The following is a 20,197-nucleotide window of genomic DNA, read 5'->3' on the forward strand; positions in this document are numbered from 1 at the left end:
GTCTATTTCTAACGCTCGAAATCGTTCTTCTTCTCTAACTGTCCGTTTGTGAAATGACTGTTTGGCAAATCGGTTGTTCGTAACGACAAATAAGGTCACATTGTCCGTTAAACAGAGAAAGTCCCTTTGTTTATCCGCGTTTGAACTCTTAGGAAGTTTACATATGTATTTCAGCAATTTCTGTAACTCGTTCCAACCACTTTGATTTTCATAATGTTCGCGTTTTAAAATGCGGTCGTGGTAAGTTTTCCTCGGAAAACATTTCTCCACGTTGAAATATTCTTACAAGACACGTAACGTCGGTCGTAGTCTGACGCCATTATCGTCTGTTAGCCACGTTATATCGTATTGTATTAGCGTGTCATTTTTATCAGTCTGACATCGTGACGATGGACGAGAAGTCCTGGTATTCGCGGATTTCTAATACGAATAATACGTACACGATTGTAATAAGTTATCAAGGGATGCGTCTAGCGTACGTACAGTACATAGAATACGTGAAAGCGCTTTTCTCTTGTAAATAACACGGTAATTTAGCGGCTGCTCTGTCTGTAGAAACGTTCCAAGAAATATCGGCCGCAATCGTTAATTTTCCCCGATGTTTGGCTGCCACGATGCGCAGGAAACGCGCGAGAAACCACGAATATTAATAATATTAGCAATTTGTGCGAGAGCAAGATGGAATGAAAGTAACAAAAAGCATTTGATAACTTTAAACAATGGTTGAAATTAAAAGGTAAGAGATAATAACCGTTTTCACGTAAGAGACAAAGCTATTCGTCCTTCAAAGAATTATTTGTTAAACACGTATTCCTTCGTGTCTAGAAAAAAAAAGGATGTATACTATCGGTGATTTCAGACTGCTGATTGGTCATTTTCGGTATATTAATTAACAATCAAAAAAGGTGTTCGAGTTACTAAAAACACGCCGTCTATTATTATTACGTCTTTCCTATAAAAAATGCAAATTGGTTATTCCGAAGAAAAATATTTCGCTGGGTCGAAGAGCTTTGGTTTTCGAGAATAGATGTCGCGAACGAACGAGAGACAAGCGTTTAAAAGAGCGCCATTCGAGATAAGGGGTTCTTACACGGTATTCCCACTTATAGCCTGGCCAACTTTTCTTTTTGCTGTATGGAAATTCTACTCTTAAAATTCAACTCTTAAAATAAACGTCCAACACGAAGCTCAACGCCAAGCATTGCAAATTGTAAGAGACAAAAAATTTAGTTGCTATATAGTTTTAGTTGCTACATAGTTGCTACATATATCAGTTTTCTTAATCAATTTTTACTTTGAGCTTCCTCTTCAAAATCGGTGTGAAAGAAGAATCTTAAAAAATGTATTACAAGCAAGTAAGTTTAAATGACCGAAACAAAAATTATATACCATTTATTTATTATACCGCCTTGAAATCTACAAAGAAAAATTCAAAGATCATAAAACGCATGAAAGTCAGCTTTCAAGTGATAAGTAAATGAAAAAAGTAAAAGCATTAACACAATCATTTTATTATTTTTACTAAAAATTTTTGTTTCTAACACCGATATCGCTTGACATTTCGAATCGTCGATTCCTCTCGAGAGAATTGCAGCCTAATCCGTCCCCCCCCCCCCTCAAAAAAAGAAGAAAGAGAAAAAATGAAAAAAAGGAAGAAAGAAAGAGAAAGAACAAGGAGTAATGAAGAATACGTATTTCTCTTCGTTAAAATATGTCCACCGAAACGAACAACCAAGTTGCTAATTGTTTTGGAAAATTTTCTGCAAGTTAACCAGCCTTTCTTGGGTCGTTTCAGGCTACTCCCTATGTATTATCCGGTCTTCTTTTCCTTTTATTTCTTTCGTCGACTTTGGCGTGATTCGTGCGGCCCAGCTCCAAGTCGGCGGCCATGTTTTTAGGAACCGGTAATCGCTAATGAATTCCAGCGCCGCGTCGTGACTCGACGTCGATTAATAACGAGTTAACCTGTGTATGATAAACCTGACGGCGAATGAATATTTATGGCGTGAAAATAATGTTGAACGTACAGAAATAAATCGATTTTTTATTAGAATTATCAGAATTAAACCATCATCTTTCTTAGATTTCTGAATTTTTGTCGTATTTTTATCGATACAATGCGGAGCGAAATGATGCAGAGGTATTATTTATTAAACTGAACTTGGAGGAAAATTTAACAGGACAAATTTAGGAAAAATTTAATATGATCATAGAGTTGACGTATATACATTGAATAACACGTGATTCACTTTATAGGATAACTTTTTGTCATGTATCGAATAATTGTAACGTATGGAAAAGCTACTCGTCTTTTTCAACAATGTCAAAAGTTCAGTTTTCTATAATTGGAAGAAATTGTTGTATATATCTAAAGGGTTACCTATACAGCGGATGTACGTGCGTCTCAAGAAACTCTCAATATATTCTAACAATAGTACGTACAAGTCCATATTAAATAAATCACATTGGGACGAATTAAAAATAATTAAATAAGGAACCATTGCCAGAAATGCCAAACTGTCGCATCGAAAAGATTCTAGACATATTCTGGCGATAATATAATATCAGAATGCAATCTTCGCATTTGCCAAATTTCGAGCGTAAAACATATTTCCACGGAATCCACCTATCGTTAAATCAAACTATTAAATTTTCAGCCTCGTCCACAAAACGAACCAGCGAAGATCGAATTGCAGCGAAGCAGGAACATTCGAGGAAACGCCTCGTATCTGGTGTCGCCATTATTTCGCGTTTTAGCCTCGTTTCGGCTTCCGACAGGCTATGAAAGGCTCGCGTCAGAAAAACGGAAGAGCCGTTGACAAAAGGAAAAAAATTACAAGAATGAACGTTCAGAAGTATCGCCGAGAGTTTTATCAAGTTTTACAAAAAATGTACGCGACGTGCGGCGTCCTGCGATGTGAAGACTCTTTTTTCTCAACTATCAGCCGGTTTTCGACCATTGTTCAACCCCTATTTGTTCGTTCGTTCCTCATTGATCTCGCGATCTTAGTTACGTGCTCCTTTGTTGCGATTGATCATCTTTCAGCAACCTTGGGACTTTTCCGACTCGAGCTCACGTAAAGAAGATATTTTCGAAACAAATTCGCCCTTTCTGGCTTGATAATTTTATTCGTTGACGTATGCGAGTTTTCGATGCCTGTTAACGTCGTTCGGCTCGAGAGCAGTCGATCGATCGAATCGCATTTCTCCGTTTCTTCTGTATTTTCCTGTATATTTTTGTCACCGTAACACGCACGTGGGAGTGCATTCACGCCCATATAACGGTCGTTTGGCACGATTAACAATTACCGACGAGTGGCAGACAGTTGATAAAGGAGCATGGATCGTTGAGAAGCTATCGATTTTGCAGGATTTTCGTTGCAACGGGATTTCGCAAGTGTTTGAATCGAATTAAAGCAATGTAATTATGTGTTGAGTCTGCTGTAGTTTTTGAAATTTCATGTGGAAATCTCGGTATTGTTTTGGAATTAATAAAAAGATTTTGAATGTTTTAAGAGACAATGTAGTAGACGATTGAAACAAGAAGTCATATGCACCGACGTCCGTACTCTCTATAAAATTTCAGAAATTTTCATAGTGATTCTATCCACTCCCTAGTGAACGAAAGCGAGTTAGAAAATGTACACGGAATCGAACAACAGTGGAGCAACAGTGGAGAAACAGTGGTGGCAACGGTGGAGCAACAATCGAGCAATAGTCGAGCAACGGTAAAACACGCGCATATCAAAACGCGTAAGCCAAAGTGGTGGAAATCAGGTGATTCATCGTCGACGACAGCATATGGCGCACAAAGGCCCGTGCAACGAGAGAAATAAGTCTCATTATCCGGACATTATTAGCACCCGGTATTCGGTATTAAAAGCTCGTTAAACGGGGACTGTGGAGAAGGGAAAGCTTACCGGCTCGTCAGCTATGAAATTAAACGGAAATTACTTTAGGCTAATAGGTTAGCGTATCGTGACGCGCGTCCCTGATTTTCATTCAACCACCGCCGCGCCACCCCGTTTCAATTCCCTTTAGCCGACCGTTCAAGCAGAAGAATCTGCGACTGATAATCGAATTTCCAACGAAACTTGCGGCTCGTCGAACCGATAAGGGTCGGCGGCAACCGTGACGAGGGGGTTGAAAAACAGAAACTCGTGCCAGAAACGATTCCACCGGTGATTTAATGTTTTCCAGGGGAGATCGTGTCCATCTGGAACACGAAGGTTAATTTATTTTTTCATTTTATTCAATTTGACAAAATTTGCGGACATTTCCGGATAAGAAGTTCTTGAAGATGATTGATCATCGAGCTAATCATCGAGCTGATCATCGAGCTTTCGTGAATCCTTTGGCATGCCCTGGAGAAATTGGAATCATTGAAACAAAATCTAATATTGATAAATGTTTAGGCACGAGACTGGTTTACTTAGTTTACTGGTTTTGGTAGTACTTAGTGGGATGTATCGGAAATTTTGCGATAATGGTGCTAAACTAGCATTATTGGGCAGTTATGAGGAATATTTCATCGTTATAGAAAATACTTGATCATTCGAATGACAATTGGATATGCAAAATACGTAAATGAGATTATTTATACATTTAAAAGTTCTTATTTTTTTTACTGATATTGTCTTCGATGTGACAACGCCAATTGTAAACTAAATATTTGTAGTATCGTGGACAAAAGGCCTAAGATATCAGCCGAAACGTAAACAAAGTCGCGAGAGCCGCGGCATCGTTGGGTACATCAATGTGTCGTCGGTCCTTTCAAGTGGATAGTTTCGTGGAAAAGGCCTGCGTGACCCTGGCTACGGGCGTTTCGGGACACGTATCCGATAGGACGGGAAAAGACAAAGAGACGCTAAAGGCAGTATTAGTTGAGAAGCCGGAGAGAACGAATGCAAAAGGCGTGCAGTGTGAGTTGAGAAGCGAGAGCGAGCGAGTGTAGAAGCTGGAGAGTGTGAATCGGGAAGTCGAAAGCCGAGTACGAGAATAAGACGTACGACAGTGTCACGATCGGCATACTTCAAATCCGATGGACCGATGATGGAGATAAAGATGTGGCGGCCTTGGCGACAATATATATCGCCGAAGTGCCTAATGAGTCATCTATATCCTAATGGTTCTTCCACCGAATGTTCTAGAAGCGTGGCAACGGTCACGTACGCCTACAGGGTAGTGGGGATATTGAGGGATGACAAACAAAGAAGAAACAGATGCTACCGAAAGTCAAATTGTAACAGCTTCAGTCAGTGTAAATTCAGAATACAAGAAATAAATTTTGTTGTTTTTTTGTTACCTTAATTTCTTTCTTTTCGTTCGAGCTACCCCTTTTTTATTTTACGTGACAACAGCATTGTAATCATTTCGTTGTTTTGAATATTATTTATTAAATCAAAACATCATTACTTGTCCTTTCCTCTAAGACCCATTTAGATACTAAATATTGTTCCACAAATTTGATTTATCAGATATGGATGAATATATTTTACATTAACGAGCTTCCACTTATAGTTGGTATTAAATTGCAAAAGATGTTGTTTAATAAAAATAAACTTATACGTACGTATGTATATAGGTATTAATTATACACGTTATGACGCTAATTCCAATTTAACGCAATAGCTTTCTCAAATTAATTCAAAATGGCTCGAATTAATTTTAACGATTCGTACAAGTCGAGATACAAGATGGTGCAGCTAATGGATTCACAAGTAGATCTTGAAGAAACTCTTTCTCCCCCTCTTGTATTATCAAGATCTATCCTTAAAGAGATTAGTAGGTTCCGGACATTTAATCTATGCAGATCTCCAGTTAACTCCAAGAATCCCGTTCCACGACCAATTTCCTTCTACTCGTAATGAAGCTTTTGGCTATCGACGATATTATTAGGCCCTCTTCAAATAGAATGAAAATTTATATTACCCTAACCCACAAAGTGTCACGGTTCACTGTTTCTCTTACATCGTTCGTAACAATAAGTATGTCATTTCAGAGTAATTTCTTTATCGAATTTGCTGATCAATGTCAATTATTTTTAATGGTTGTACGAACGAGGTGTTATAGATTGGGATTAGGTTCTCTCCTATTCTAAAATATACAACAATTCAAAAGGAGGAATCTCGCGTATTAACAATTACTTTTTCACGTTAAACGCTGATAAAATACATAAAATATAACTGTAAAGGAATTAACCAAAGACAGATTTAGTAGAAAGAAGAAGTACATCTCGTAACATCTCACACCAAATTTGAAACATTATAAACGAGATTTTAACACTACTGTATATTTATACGCTAGTATATCTGGAAGAGATTTGGCGAACGTAGAATCGGCGAAATCGAAGCAATAAATCTGACAGAAGTCAAAAACCATAGATGGACTAAAGTTCGAACAAGATGTAGGAGCAACTATGATTCGTAGTATCGAATTCGGATAAACTAACGAGGAGATATATCAGGCTTGCGTCGAATCATTTCGATAAAATCTATCATTTTTTTTTCTTTTCTTTTTAATTAATGATCCAAATCTATATGATCGGAGTGACTTCTTTCGATATTTCGGGGACTGGAATGTGTAAAAAATAATTTCATTTTTTAAAATCCCATGTTTTTGAATTAATTTGACGCCAATTAAATATTAATAAAAAAAAACGGTGAAATCTCAGTTATCGAAAAGAGAGGGAACCTCGTGGCTTTGGGCGGTTAAAACATTTCAACTAATAGTTAGAATCTTAATAACTTGAAGCGTTCATTATTGCAAAAAATCTCGTTTATTATATGCAAAACGGAAATGGTGAAAATTGATGAAAATGATAAAAAGTATGTTAAAATTAATTATAAAAAGGGTAAAAATGTTGAAAATTGAGAATGAAAATGACAAAGAATGATATGAAAATTCTCCATCTTTTCTATAAAATCAACTATCGAAATGAGAACGGACTGTCATCAAATTCCAATCTAAGGACTATCACATATAGGATCTAAGGAATATAATATTTAAGATACGGTACTGAATTTCAGGAGAAAATTCAATATTAGCGAAGGTGATCGCGTTTAAATGGCATGATGGAGCAAAGCCTGGCGAATCGAAGTTCGAAGCATTACATATTGCAATGATTTCTGCGAAAATACAGGCACAGGAACTGAGAAACACACGAGGCGCGAATGTCACGTGTGTCGAAGCGGCAACGGGAAACTGGGTCGCGCTCGTTCCCCGGGAGATTGAACTTTCTGTGTCGTCCTCTTTCGTCTATTCCGTAAGCTGTAAAGTAAAGTTCTCATGCCGAACGGGGACCGTCGCGTCGATACGTTTTCGTCCCTGCAACGGCCTGAACGCGGCACACACTCATTTGTCTGGCTTTAATAAACGAAACTCTTATAGCTGCTTCTTCCAACGAAACCGAACAAACAACGTTTTCAACGGTTCAAAGAGGATTTTTTTCAGCACGCAGGAAAATTATTAATTTCAAGAGTAATTCATTTATTTCAGAGTTTTGGTTAAAATGGGAGAGAAGATAACGACAATGAATTATCGAATTTGGTTTGAAAAAGATGTTTGTGGAGATACATTTTTGGCAAGAAACGATAAGATTCGTCGTTGCTTGGTTAATTGCTAATATTAAACAAAATAGGAGAATAGAAAATATTGATAAATTATCAGATGCATTCTGACTTGGAAAATTATTTTTACCATGATTTATTTTCTATGAAATACGATTTTGTGGCTACGATACGGTATAAATTACCTCAGGAAAATAAAAGAGTACGCGATTACTGTGTGTCCTGATTCTAATAGTAAATTCTAGTACGAAGAAATTCTACGTACATATCTATATACGACAAAGTATCCCTAAATGCTGATGTTGGAGAAAGAATTTTTAAAATTCCCTTTATAACAAAAGTTACCGTAACGTATTTGCACGGTCCACTTATCAAACATATAAACGAACACGAGATTCTTGTAACAGAGACGAAAATAGAGACTTGAAACTATCACGATGACGAAGTAACATATATAATAACGTATTATATGAAAATTTTGTTTAATCGTTTTACATTAGCAAAAGAGATTCGCCCGACTTTTCTTTTGTCGCTATTTCTTTCAGCTGGATCAGATAGCAACTACGATAGCAACTATGAAATTTAAAGAAATCGAGATATTTATAACGTTATAATAAACTACCGCTTGACAACAGAAATGCCCTGCCTCAAATACGCGTATCATAATTCTGAACTCTCTTTCGTACTATACATTCCATAAAACAACTGCGATAATCGAGAGAACGTAAGAACATACAAGGAGAAATAGGGAAATCGAAGCTCAGAGTACGATTTGAAAAGGAACGCGTATCGGAAGGAGCTTGCTAGATCTCTCTTATAGCTTCGTTTGACTTGCCGAAGAATGTACTCTCACAAAAGCTGCATTTGCACAAGATCGATTTCCTTCGCAGTATGTCCGAAATCGAACGCCCTGTTTACTATGTCTCGCGTGTTTTTATACAGGGAATCCGTAGGATTTTGAGATTTCGCACACGTACATACTCTTTTGATCCGAGGAACGCCTTTAGCGCGTTGCCAAGGATTCGTGACAGATTTGTGTCGTATTCGTGTACCAAAGATGCGATAGTTGGATACGAAAGTGCGAATCCCTCGAGTGGAACGGAGAATCTCCTGCTACTTTTAAGCTGCCCGCTGAAAGCGCGCAAAATAGACAACAATTTTGCGCTCTATCTTTCAGAGTTCTTTTTGTCTGGACTTTTTTTATCTTCGAAATTCGGCGCGTTCTGAAGCGTGTTGGGTCAGGATGCGATATTTTTCCACTTATTACTATAACACAAGTAAGTGTAAATTAATATACGTGATAGGTTCCTTTCATTTCCTCTCGCGATATACATATACAAAATGCTTTAGAAAAGGGGAAGATCTTTAGAGTGTAGTGGAGGTCGGATATTCTTGGATTTCATTGAACGTTGCGGAAGGAAACGATGGATTTTCGGTAATTGGACGGCATCGCGCATCGATGCGCGGCACGTGTATGCAAATGCTGGAAATCCTGTTACATCCACGAAACTTGTTAGACCTCTTCAGACTCGAAAAGGCCAGACACTTAGGCCAGATCCTTAGACAGAGAATTTCGAAAAGTCGACGTTCTCGTGTCCGTCCGGTCATTTGACCAGTGTCGATTTACAAAGTTCCCATGCGTGCCTAGCTACTTTCGAATCGAGTACACGTACTATCGCAGTCTAGTAACAAGAATGTGGTTTGTTTATAGGGAAATAGAAATCGGTTGTTTGTATCATTTCTTGGGTGGAATTTTTTTTATATTATAAGAGGGTCAATTTCACGCGACCCTCGCCTCGTCTTTCTGCTCGAAGAGAATATCCTGTGTAATAAGATTTCACGTACGAATTCGTTTCTTTTTCGAAGAAAAATGCAGTACAAAGGAAACTTTGGGAAGGTGCTTCGAAGACAGTGAAAAATTACTATTATTTTGGGCGAAACACGATTGTGGAACGAATAGCAGAACTATTCGATCTTTGCTGCTGTTGCGTTTGAGCACTTCCGGTCCAATCTTTGGCAAGAGAGGAAGAGATTGCACGAAGAAGACCTATTAGATTTAATGTCACTTTCGAGATAGTACAAATTTTTCATGAAAGTAAGAATAAGTATCTATTTAGTACATTTCTATATTCCTCTGCTTGTCTAATTAAGATAATAAAGATGCAAGATAATAAATAAATAAATGAATAATAAACGGTAATACGAGACACTTCCTTTGTTAGATATATTTTTTTGAGGAATATTCGATGCTTTAGAATTTTACGACTATCGACGAAAGAAAAATTCTACTTCATCTTTCACCCACGTCCAATTTTTTCCAAGTTTCCTCTAATGGATCTGGTTCTTTTCACGAACTGGCTGGCATATGTAACGAACGCACACGCGCCTTTCCATTAAACTGAACACACGCTATTAAAAATTAAGGCTGCGGACACTAGACCGCTTCAACTTTTTCCTTCGCTTCAAACCCACGCCTTAGATTTTACACCACTCGAGAAACTTCACGATACCGTGCTCGATGAGGTTTCGCACTCACAGGATAGCTTTGTTACACCAGGGAAACGAGGATTGCTCTATCCCTTGATATAGCGATGCAGCTAACAAAGACGAACGTTCGGGTCGCATGTTTTATTTAGAAAAACCTTCAAATCTGCAATACGATGCTCTATGATAACAGAATCTGGTTGTACTCGTGTTTCAAAATGCCCACGCGTATCTTCGTTGCGTCCGGATTATACAGCTACTTGGCCCTATCGGCGGCGACCCAATGATATATAAGCCAACAGATTCACGGATTCCCTTTTACGACTTTTATATTGGCGACATACGACATTCGGGAAGAAATCGATGACCGTAGCATAAAATATAGCTACGGCTGCAAATTGAAAAATCAGATTTACGAATATTATGATTTAGAATTGTTACTACTACATAGTATATATATGTCGGATTGAAGTCAGGATTATGGTGAGGGGCGTTTAATGAATTCTCACTAGAATTAGCCATTGCCGTGATACAATGAAGAGTTTATTAACACAGGCTTATTAACAAGATTAGGCTCTCGTAGCACTAGTGATAATGACCTTAGGTTCGAAACAAATCCGCGCTCACGGGATGATAAACGTATGTTCTCGCACAGTTCAAGTCTAACTCTTTGTTAACTAGACGTGAGATATTCACTGGTCGTAAAGATAGTATTGTTACTCGTCAATGAGATCGCACGAAAGAATGACTCTCCGTCTCGATGATGCCATCGAGGAAAACTATAATGGGTGTGTCTAAGGACATGCGATCCTCGGATTCGTCGAGGAAAGCTTTTGTTCCAAAGGTGAGGGAAATTAGCGCTGTTGCTAATTGGTCGATCTCCATATCGGCGTTTTGAAAGAGATGCTGGCCGCCCTTGAGGGAAGGTTGTTGACGGGGGACATCGTTCGTGGAAGATAGGTTTCTCATATCTTCCCGTAGTTGCAACAAAGTCTATTTGAAGGACTTCGCTTGACTAAATCTTAAGATTTATAGCGGGTCCTCACGTTAGTTAAACATACACTGCAAGGGCATGCCGACATCCGGCGATCATCTTATCCGGAGGACAAAATCTGCGTGTGGCGGGCCGCGGGACAGAAACCATTGAAGTATTTACTGCCGCGTGTCGCTACGACTATTTCTTTTAAGGAGAGGTATAGAGTTACTCTGTGCCTTTGTTAGATAAAACGTTCATCCCTTTGACCGCGGCTACGTTCGGCGACTGATTGTCGCCTCGAGCCCAAGCTCACGATCATAAATCTCGAACAATCGGAGCGGCATTTGTTTAATCTAAGTTACAACGTTACCGTATTCCCGCGAATCCAAGGAGGGGTTCCGGTGTTCTTTCATCTCCGACATATATATAATGCTGCATAAAATTATCCTCAAGGTTTCAGAAATATATCTTTAAAACGTTATACTTTTGACTCGTGTAAAGAAAAAAAGATATCAATCTGTCGTAACTCGAACAAGATTCTTCTCTTAAACATCCTAACACTTTCATAAGCTGACGTTTCGTCGAAATTAACCGTGTCGTGATGCAAAAGAATATATCGAACGACCATGTCCATGCGTATTTTCATCCCCTCTGGTCGCATTGACGTTGCGAGGCGGGCTTTACAATATTATACCCGGTGCAACCATAAATATCGTAATCTCTTTGCTCGGCGTTTGTTGAATTTTGCAAGTAGAAACTAGAAACAACAAGCGACTGTCAGTTAGGACAAGCGATGGCTACGAGCGTCGACTCTGTGACAAGTGACGACTAAGTAGAACGACTAACATAGACGGATAACGATTAACAACGAGCTCTCTTATTTTTAAAGGGCAACTAACTTGCGTTTTCCCTCTGCCTCTGGCTCTGTAGCGTGACCCTAACCTAACCTGACCTAATCCCTTGAGCGAAGGTAAAAATACTGATCACTGATGATGGGTGATCTCGCGAGATCAAAGCTCGGCATTACAAGATACCGAGAACCGTTATACTCGGCAACAAGCATTTAGGCTATAGAAGATCGTTCGAGCTCTGACTTTATGATAGTTCTCTGACAAGGAAACAAACAAAGGCCGGCCTTTTAAGGAGATTAGGATAATTTGTAGAATAGCCAACTAAAATCGTGTATACGACACTTTGCTATCAAAAAGTCAGCCATTTAAATATGGTTCGTTGAATTTTACTCTATTATGATACATATGTATGTCTACGTTTTCTAACCACATGTTCGTTAATAGCCGATAATTAACATTACGTCATCATATTATTGGGTTTAAAGGTGTTACGAGGTTATTTGTTTTCCTTCAAATCCATTTCCTTCATTTCCTTTAAAAGATGCTTAGTCAGAAAAAATTAATACGAAAAGGATTAATGCTTCATGCGATGGCCAAAATATAAATGATTCTTATACCAAATCCAACTTAATTTAATTCGTAATTGTCTATTAATTATTGATACGTACGTATGTAGAAAATTTATTTAATTACGACGAGTGAGGGGGAAAATTTACAAAACAGATCCAGAATGCAATTAGTTGACTTTGCTAGTATAATCGTTTCTCTGTTTTTACACTTATCATTGTAGATATGTATTAGATGATGGGCATGTACATATGCATGTACGTATTAGCATAAAATCTCGCGAAAACTGCTACGTTCACTTATTTGTGGGTCCCTTTATATACGTATATTTTATTTTCTAATAAAAAGATACGAAGAAATTTTATGCTCGAAGAATAAGAAACATTGTAAGAAAGAAATTTCATTTTTGAAAAGAAAGAAACTACGTGTAGTTATGTTAAAAGTAAAGAACTCACTTATCCGAAGATATCCTTATCATTTTCATCATTTATGTATAATAAAACTCAGCGAGATTTAAATAACATTGCGTCCCTTCGATTTAATCTTTCCCATGCGAATTTCCCGTATCACAGAATAATCTGTGGGAAAATCGGATTATTCAAATTTTTACCAACTGTTCTCCTCTCTTCTCATCGAATACATCCAAAAGAAAAATTGCAGACAATTAGTCTGAGATTCTAATCTGGCAAATAACATAGGAACTTTTATCAACAACAACATGAATTTAGACGTAAAAAATCTCGTCGGTATCGATCATAAACACTCACGTTTAGATCGGCAAAGAAACTTGAAGCGATATGTAAATATAACTTGCTAATTTACAGAAGACGCCTAAACGTCTTATCGCGTTGTTAGCTTTCAAGTAACATGGTAATTTACGTATGAGTTAGTTAAAAGTTGTACAAATTTAGATCTAAAGCCAAATGAATATAATAGCAAATTTTATGCCATTTTACGATACCATCATATTTTCAACCAAAATGCATATAATATCGAATGAAAACCGGTCGCGAATTTAGATTTAAAGAATTTAAACTTTGAGCAAAATAATAAGCTGTTAATTTACTAAACTTTATGAAATCTTTAAATAACACGAAGAAAAGATATCGATCGATTAAAAGGATGGCAAATTTCACTGCGAGGAAGATCTTGAAGCTATCAAATATCTGGAAACTGGAATTTAAATACGGGATATGATTAATTAACACGAAAACAATTTAACAAGTTATTAAAAGCCATTCGAACAAACAGTAACGCAATAATTTATCATTCTTCTAAATAAGTAGCATTTACTTACTAATCCACATTCACTTGTTACAGTACGCTATCTTATGCATATAATATATTCTTACATTTAAAATTATCTGAAAGATGCTTGATCACGATTTAAAAAGAAAAGACTAAAAGACAAACGCGATCTTAAACAGATTTACGCCATTCAGTTTCACCGACACAACGAAATCGTATCTCTCGATCTAAACCAATCGATCGTCCGACAAAAGGTACCGATACTTGGAAAGTGGAACGATAAAAACGCGCATTAGGTCGACACACCAGCCAGTTTGGATTTCCAGCTAGAAGCTAGCCTTTTTGCGGGCCAAAGACGACGAGGCTAACAAAAGTGATAAAGGGCCGCAAGGGTGCAGCCCGTATATTTACGGCACCACATCGCTTTGTTATCCCTTTTAAGAGTGAGAGAAGGAGAGAAAGAGAGAGAGAGAGAGAGAAATTCCGGATCTGAAGTGTTGGTGTTCGGCCTGATTTTAGGGACTTGATATTTGTATCCTTGTTATATGCATATAAAATGTACGGCGATGCAAAAATGTATGGATGTACGAGGATTAAGAGGAAAATGGAGAATGAGAAAGAGAGCGAAAGAGAGGAAAAGAGACAGACAGAGAAAAAAAGACGCGATGCCCTTCAACAAGCCTCCATTACGTGATTGGCGTGGGTTCCGCCGAAAGGGAAACACTGGCATTGTACGGTGTCAGTTCGAAGTGAAAGATCGAAGAAAAAGAAGCAGAGGAGACCACTTGCACTTTCGGCTGAAGACCAATTGAAGATCAATCGAAGACCAATCAAAAACCAACTGAGAACCAAATGCTGAGCGTGTTAGCTGTCGTTTCGCGCGAGTAATGCTGAAAGGGCAAGAATCTGTGAGTATCCGGTGCTAGGATGATATTACGGTGCGTTCCGTGCAGAGGATAGGTTAGTCTGGCATTATAGATAACGCATAAAGATCTATCTGTTAGATCTTGGAGGCGATGAGGATTTTCTTTTTTCGCCAATATACCAGGAATGCAGCGAATTTATGAATATCGTATTATAATATTAGAAATCGTTATAAATTGAACGATAATATTGTACACGTTAAGTATTATGAAAGTGACAACATGGATGATGATTTACAAGTTTGAAATTACATTACAAAGCATGGAAGTTGCGAATGGCGTAATAAATGAAACAAATTGGAAATAAGGAATTTTTTCGAGCATAAGTTTTAACATTGGAGAGTAGCTTTAGGGATTGCAAAATATTTAACTTCTAAACCGAACGGTAAGAATTTCGACTAGTGTAATTTGAAACGTTCTTTATTTTCACTCAACCAATGATCCTAAAATCTATGAATGGAAGACAAGTTCGACCATTATACTTCCTACTCCAACTTTGCGTGGTTATATATATCATATTTTCATAATTTGACCCAACATATAAAGAATAAAGACAAAAAATGTTATACATATAGGACATAGGTATTTTTTGCCTCTTTGCCTACAGAGCTTCAGTATTACTTTTACATAATTTGGGTTGTTCAAACCCTACGAGTTCTCGTTGTAGAATGCAAAATCATTTACTTAAAATTGATAAAAATTGACTTAAAATTAGATTCCATAGTGAAACCATTTTTCACACTCTTGCCATTCGCTTTTATCCAGGAGCGTCTGTTCGTCGAAATACCAAACTCGATTATTCGCCTAATTCCTGTTTGCCTTTTCACCCCTTTCAACCTATCCCTGCCGTTCATTTAGCAATGGTGAAAATTCGGTTAGACCCGCCCCTACTCAGGCTTTGCGCGGCCAGCTCCATCAAAGCGTAAACTTCTCCTCGGAAATAATGCTATTCAATGAAAAGGCGATGCGTTTCGTTGCGACGCGGGGATTGAAATAATCCCTTCGTGACCACGACCAATAGTCGATCGGATAATGAACTCATTGCGCATAGAATATCGCACGAAGCTACTGGCGGAATGATTCTGTTCGAGAATCATTCAATAGATGTACTTGCAGAAAAATGCAGACAATTGGCCACATTTCGAACGCTGATTTTGTAGAAAGTGGATAATCGAGTCGTTTAACGACGACAATAGGCCGGGAGAAATAATTAATTGAGCTTAGTGGATTTTCGGGGGGTTAATCGGAATGAAGAGGCATATCGCGTGCTCGACGATTGTTATCGAGCGGTAACGTTTAACGAGTCGAGGATGAAACGTGATACCGGATAATTTGAATCGGACCATTCAAATTATATCCGCGGTTGTTTCTAGAATCGAGTTGCGTGTAATTCGTAAAGTCGCTTGTTGGTATTTTCATATTAACAAGCACCGTCCAGTAGATACTTTCAATTCTCTCGTCATCTACAGCCTACATACGCCATTTCTTTTAGAATTTCACGCGCAAATATGTTAGCTGCAACACACTTTTATGCCGATATAATGCCAAATAGTCCGTCACTATTTAGCCTTACGATAATTCATGACTGCGTCGAGGGTTCAATAAGGATCTCGAGTGAATGTTTGAAAAACCGATCGAGCTATGAGGTGCCTATGACGTGACTATCACGTCACTCATGACATCACCAGAAAATACGTGAAACAGTTTGACCAATGATAGATTGATAAGGAGATAAACCAATGGCACAAGCGACCCGACCAATATCCACGATGAATATAATATATAAAACAAAAAATCTATTCCTTATTTAATGCATTTGGCCACGGAGCAGGAAAGCTAAAGATGCCTTTTGGTAAGCGAATTACTAGGGACCGCACGGCTCTTACCCCAGAATTCTAAGAAGCGCCAAGTGATTATCAAAAAATTATTCTTAACAAATTTTTAATTTTCGATTTTCGAAATTTACTACTATTCGCGTACTGAAATTGGATTCATAAACATTTTCGATAGAGAGTAGAGATCTATAAAAAGAATCGGTAGACTTTACCGTTGCTCCTCCCCCTCTCGTACGCGCGCGCGCGCGCGCATGCATACGCACACAATCAATTAATTTGGCAATTTTAGCAATTAATTTGGAGAAACCGTTAAAGGAGAACTCTTTCAAACGAAGAAAGGTATAACGAGATCATTATTTTCATCATCATATAATTTTCAATGATAAGAACCGAGAGGTATTCTATTTCGTTGGCTACATCGGCCACTTGCGTTTCACGAGAAGCAGAAGCATAGAAAAACTCACCGATGCAGATGAAGAGTGTCGCGAAGAGAATCGGCGGGAAAGCTCTCGAGAAGGAAAACATCCTGCTGCCGGTGGTTAGAGAGTGTACTGCGAAAACTGAGAATAAGTCCGTCAGTTTGGACCGATGAGACTTGCGAGAGCCAGGAGCCGCCCAGGGGCGATATAGAAAGAACAAGGCACTTGATCCAGCGACTTCGTCTCTTGAAAACCTCTCTTCGATTTTCGATGATCAATCCGTTCTATTCGATCCGTTCGCGATCAGCGTGCAGACCAAAATTCTGTTTTCTCTTAATACAAGACGATCACTGACAATCTTTAGATCGGGGATCCAATCGCGATCCTCCGGGTGTCTCTTCTATCTTCCGATCCTATGCCTCTCTTTTTCCAAATTCTTCTATTCCTTACTTTTGATTTTATTTTAGGATTTGTTTAACTAGCCTCGTGTATTGTTTGTTCTCTGTTTGTTCGGATAAAAATTTATTCGGTTGAAGACGACTTTTCTTTGGAGGCACTGAAGGGTTACACGAAATCACAAGTGGCCGCTTTCTGATTGCTGGGCTACGAAAGAGCGCGTCCTAACGCGTACGACTGGTGAGGCGCCGCCGTAGGACTGACTTTCTACGTTACCTTACGCTGCAGTAGTGGCGCCGCGACGCGCCGCGTCGCGTCGTCGCGCGCGCTTATCTTCTCGCACCTCTGTGCCCTCCACCATTTTCCTTTGCACACATCTACGTATGTTCATGTGTATTTCTGTGTAGCCTGTGCATACGTCCGCTACAAAATTCGGCCTGTTCCCTTTCGCTGGCCTCTTTTATAATTTGCGCAAGCTGATCACTTTAGCTTCCGGATTATCGTTCGATAAACAAATTCGATAAAACAATTCACAATTTACGTTCGAGTTCGCACGATCTGTTGTCTACGATTTTAACTTTCTTTGCTTTAACGCAATTTTGCTTCTAATTCACTTCTAGTTCAGCATCTTCGTGCTATCAGATTTTCTTAATCACATAAAAGCATATACGTACTACGAAACAATATGAAATTTGATATACGTCAACTTAATTGCACATTACCACACGCTATTTTACCTACATTATTCTAGGCTGCCATGTACATACGTATGTACTGTAATGTTGACGATAAAAAGTACGCAACCGCCTAATATATAAGCTTAATGTATATGTATAAGTTTAATTAATTTTTGAGAAAACAAAAAGCTAAAATACCAATTTTTAGATATTCTTTCAAAAATTCTAATCGACGTATCTATTCGATCGTATAGCATAATTTTAAATTCTCAAAGCCTTTCAAATTCAATGTATTACAAACACTGTATTTATATAATAGTTGTTAAAAATTCGATATCGATAGCTTAATATTTTAACGTTAGTTTCGTGACGTTTTATCCGGTGAACTTTTTTAATTAACATTTTATTGGTCACCTCCAGTTTCCTAGTTATCAGTTTTGCTCAACGCCCCGTTAAACCTTTCTTTCCTTTATCCGCGTGCCGTCGCAGAAATTTATGAAACAATCGCAGCTGTGTCAAAGGTAATCCTGATATTCGCAACCCGAAATTCATCGTTCACACCGTTTCTTGTTAACTTGTTAAATGTGGCAATAGATCAATTACAATCGCGCAATTGATCAAATTTCTGACGTTCCACTATCAAATTTTCAAATACATTTTCTCTACATTGTTTATCGTTACTACGCCGATACGGATCAATAGAACGAAGAGAGTAATAACAAATGTTATGAGAAATTTCATTTATTTCATAAATATTTTTTTAACAACAAAACATAAAAAATTCAACGTTTATTTCGTCATAGTTTGAAAGTTTTGCGTAAGAATCTGCTTAAATTCAAGAATTGTACGAAAATGAAATAACATAATCTAATCGCTAATAAATACGGAATTACATATTGAAAACATTCAGACATATAAAAACACTTTACGCATACACAATGAATAAAATAATCAAATAAAATAACATAATAATAATATTAAGCAAGATAGATTGCAGATGTTCATGCATTTATAAAGAATTAAATGTAGAAAATATTTATCCGCGATAACTATTGGAGTAAAAATGCTGTTTATGGGATCCACCTCCAATTACTTCAAATTTATGTAGTAATACAATTGTATTTTAACAAAACTCCTGCAATTTGCAGTAACCGAGTATCACACCAACTAACGTCCGTTCGATGTGTCTCTACTTGTTAATACTGCTGTTGATCGAATGCCTCAACTTCAGTTCCGTTTTCCAAGCATCTGCCTGGATTCGCCGCCTTTATCTCGGCTTGCCCAGTCCAATCAACTATCGGCAGATGCGTGATGTAATCCATTCATCGAATTAACGACAGTTGAAGTTGCTTTTACCTCGCATGTGTACATCATCAAGATTACCCTGCTCAGTGGCCTTCGCAAGATTTTAGCCGTATTTGAACAGTGGATGTTTCTTCAGCGACGTTTAATATCCCTGGTTAACCTTCTTGTAAATATTTACCGTTTACATCATATCCAGTTGCATCATCGTTATCAGGCGTGCATTCATTTGACAGTTATCGGTAACATGTATACATCGCGCATGCCTATGCACTATGTATTATACGCGGGCAATATTGTGCCGTCTGGCACCGATCATTGAATTTCCTACAAGTGAACAAAGCACCAAAAGATTTCTGTGTTCGATGCATTTCCACCGATTCGCTACGAAACCTCAGTTTCTCTCGTTTTTCGAAACAGTGTCACAAGATGGGACATGTATCTCGTTTTATGCTAACAACTTTTAACTAGCAAGTAACAAGATACTAACTACAGAGTTATTCGTTTAACTCGGAACCCGAACTTGTGACGACATATGAGAATAGTACATCAAGTGTGGCTCGCCATCTATAAACTGTTGTTAGAAGTATAATTAAACAGGCGAAACACAGTGCGATTTGATTGTCGATTGAATTTTACGTCACGATAAGGATAAGACGATCGCTCAAAAGGCGAGCCTCGCGTTTCCGCCCAATGATTTCATATCCCTGCATGCTCTCCAAGCTCTCCAAGCTTTTATTGTCACGAGAGTGAAAACTAATTGATTATGATTAAGAATTATAATAATTAATTATGTTTGGGAGTTAAACAAAAAGGACAAGAGAATAGGATGAAATATGTATCATATAAAATGAATTACTGCATAACATACGCATTCTACAATGCCGTGCTTTTACTATGGTGCCACACTTCCTACTATAATATTTATATAACTATAAATCACACCTACAT

At 38.0% G+C, this 20,197-nt stretch overlaps 1 protein-coding gene across 1 annotated transcript in view; it reads right to left on the bottom strand.

The window, feature by feature from the left end:
* Nucleotides 1-17,910, bottom strand: part of LOC126924147 (U-scoloptoxin(05)-Sm1a) — a 94,712-nt gene extending 76,802 nt beyond the window's left edge. Inside the window, exon 1 of the mRNA XM_050738319.1 lies at nucleotides 16,917-17,910. Within this exon, the coding sequence (XP_050594276.1) occupies nucleotides 16,917-16,977 (61 nt within the window). The 5' untranslated portion in view covers nucleotides 16,978-17,910. The remainder of the gene's footprint in view (nucleotides 1-16,916) is intronic.
* Between the last annotated feature and the right edge of the window lie 2,287 nt (nucleotides 17,911-20,197).

Source organism: Bombus affinis, chromosome 14 (genome assembly GCF_024516045.1).
Source record: "Bombus affinis isolate iyBomAffi1 chromosome 14, iyBomAffi1.2, whole genome shotgun sequence".
Classification (NCBI taxonomy): domain Eukaryota; kingdom Metazoa; phylum Arthropoda; class Insecta; order Hymenoptera; family Apidae; genus Bombus; species Bombus affinis.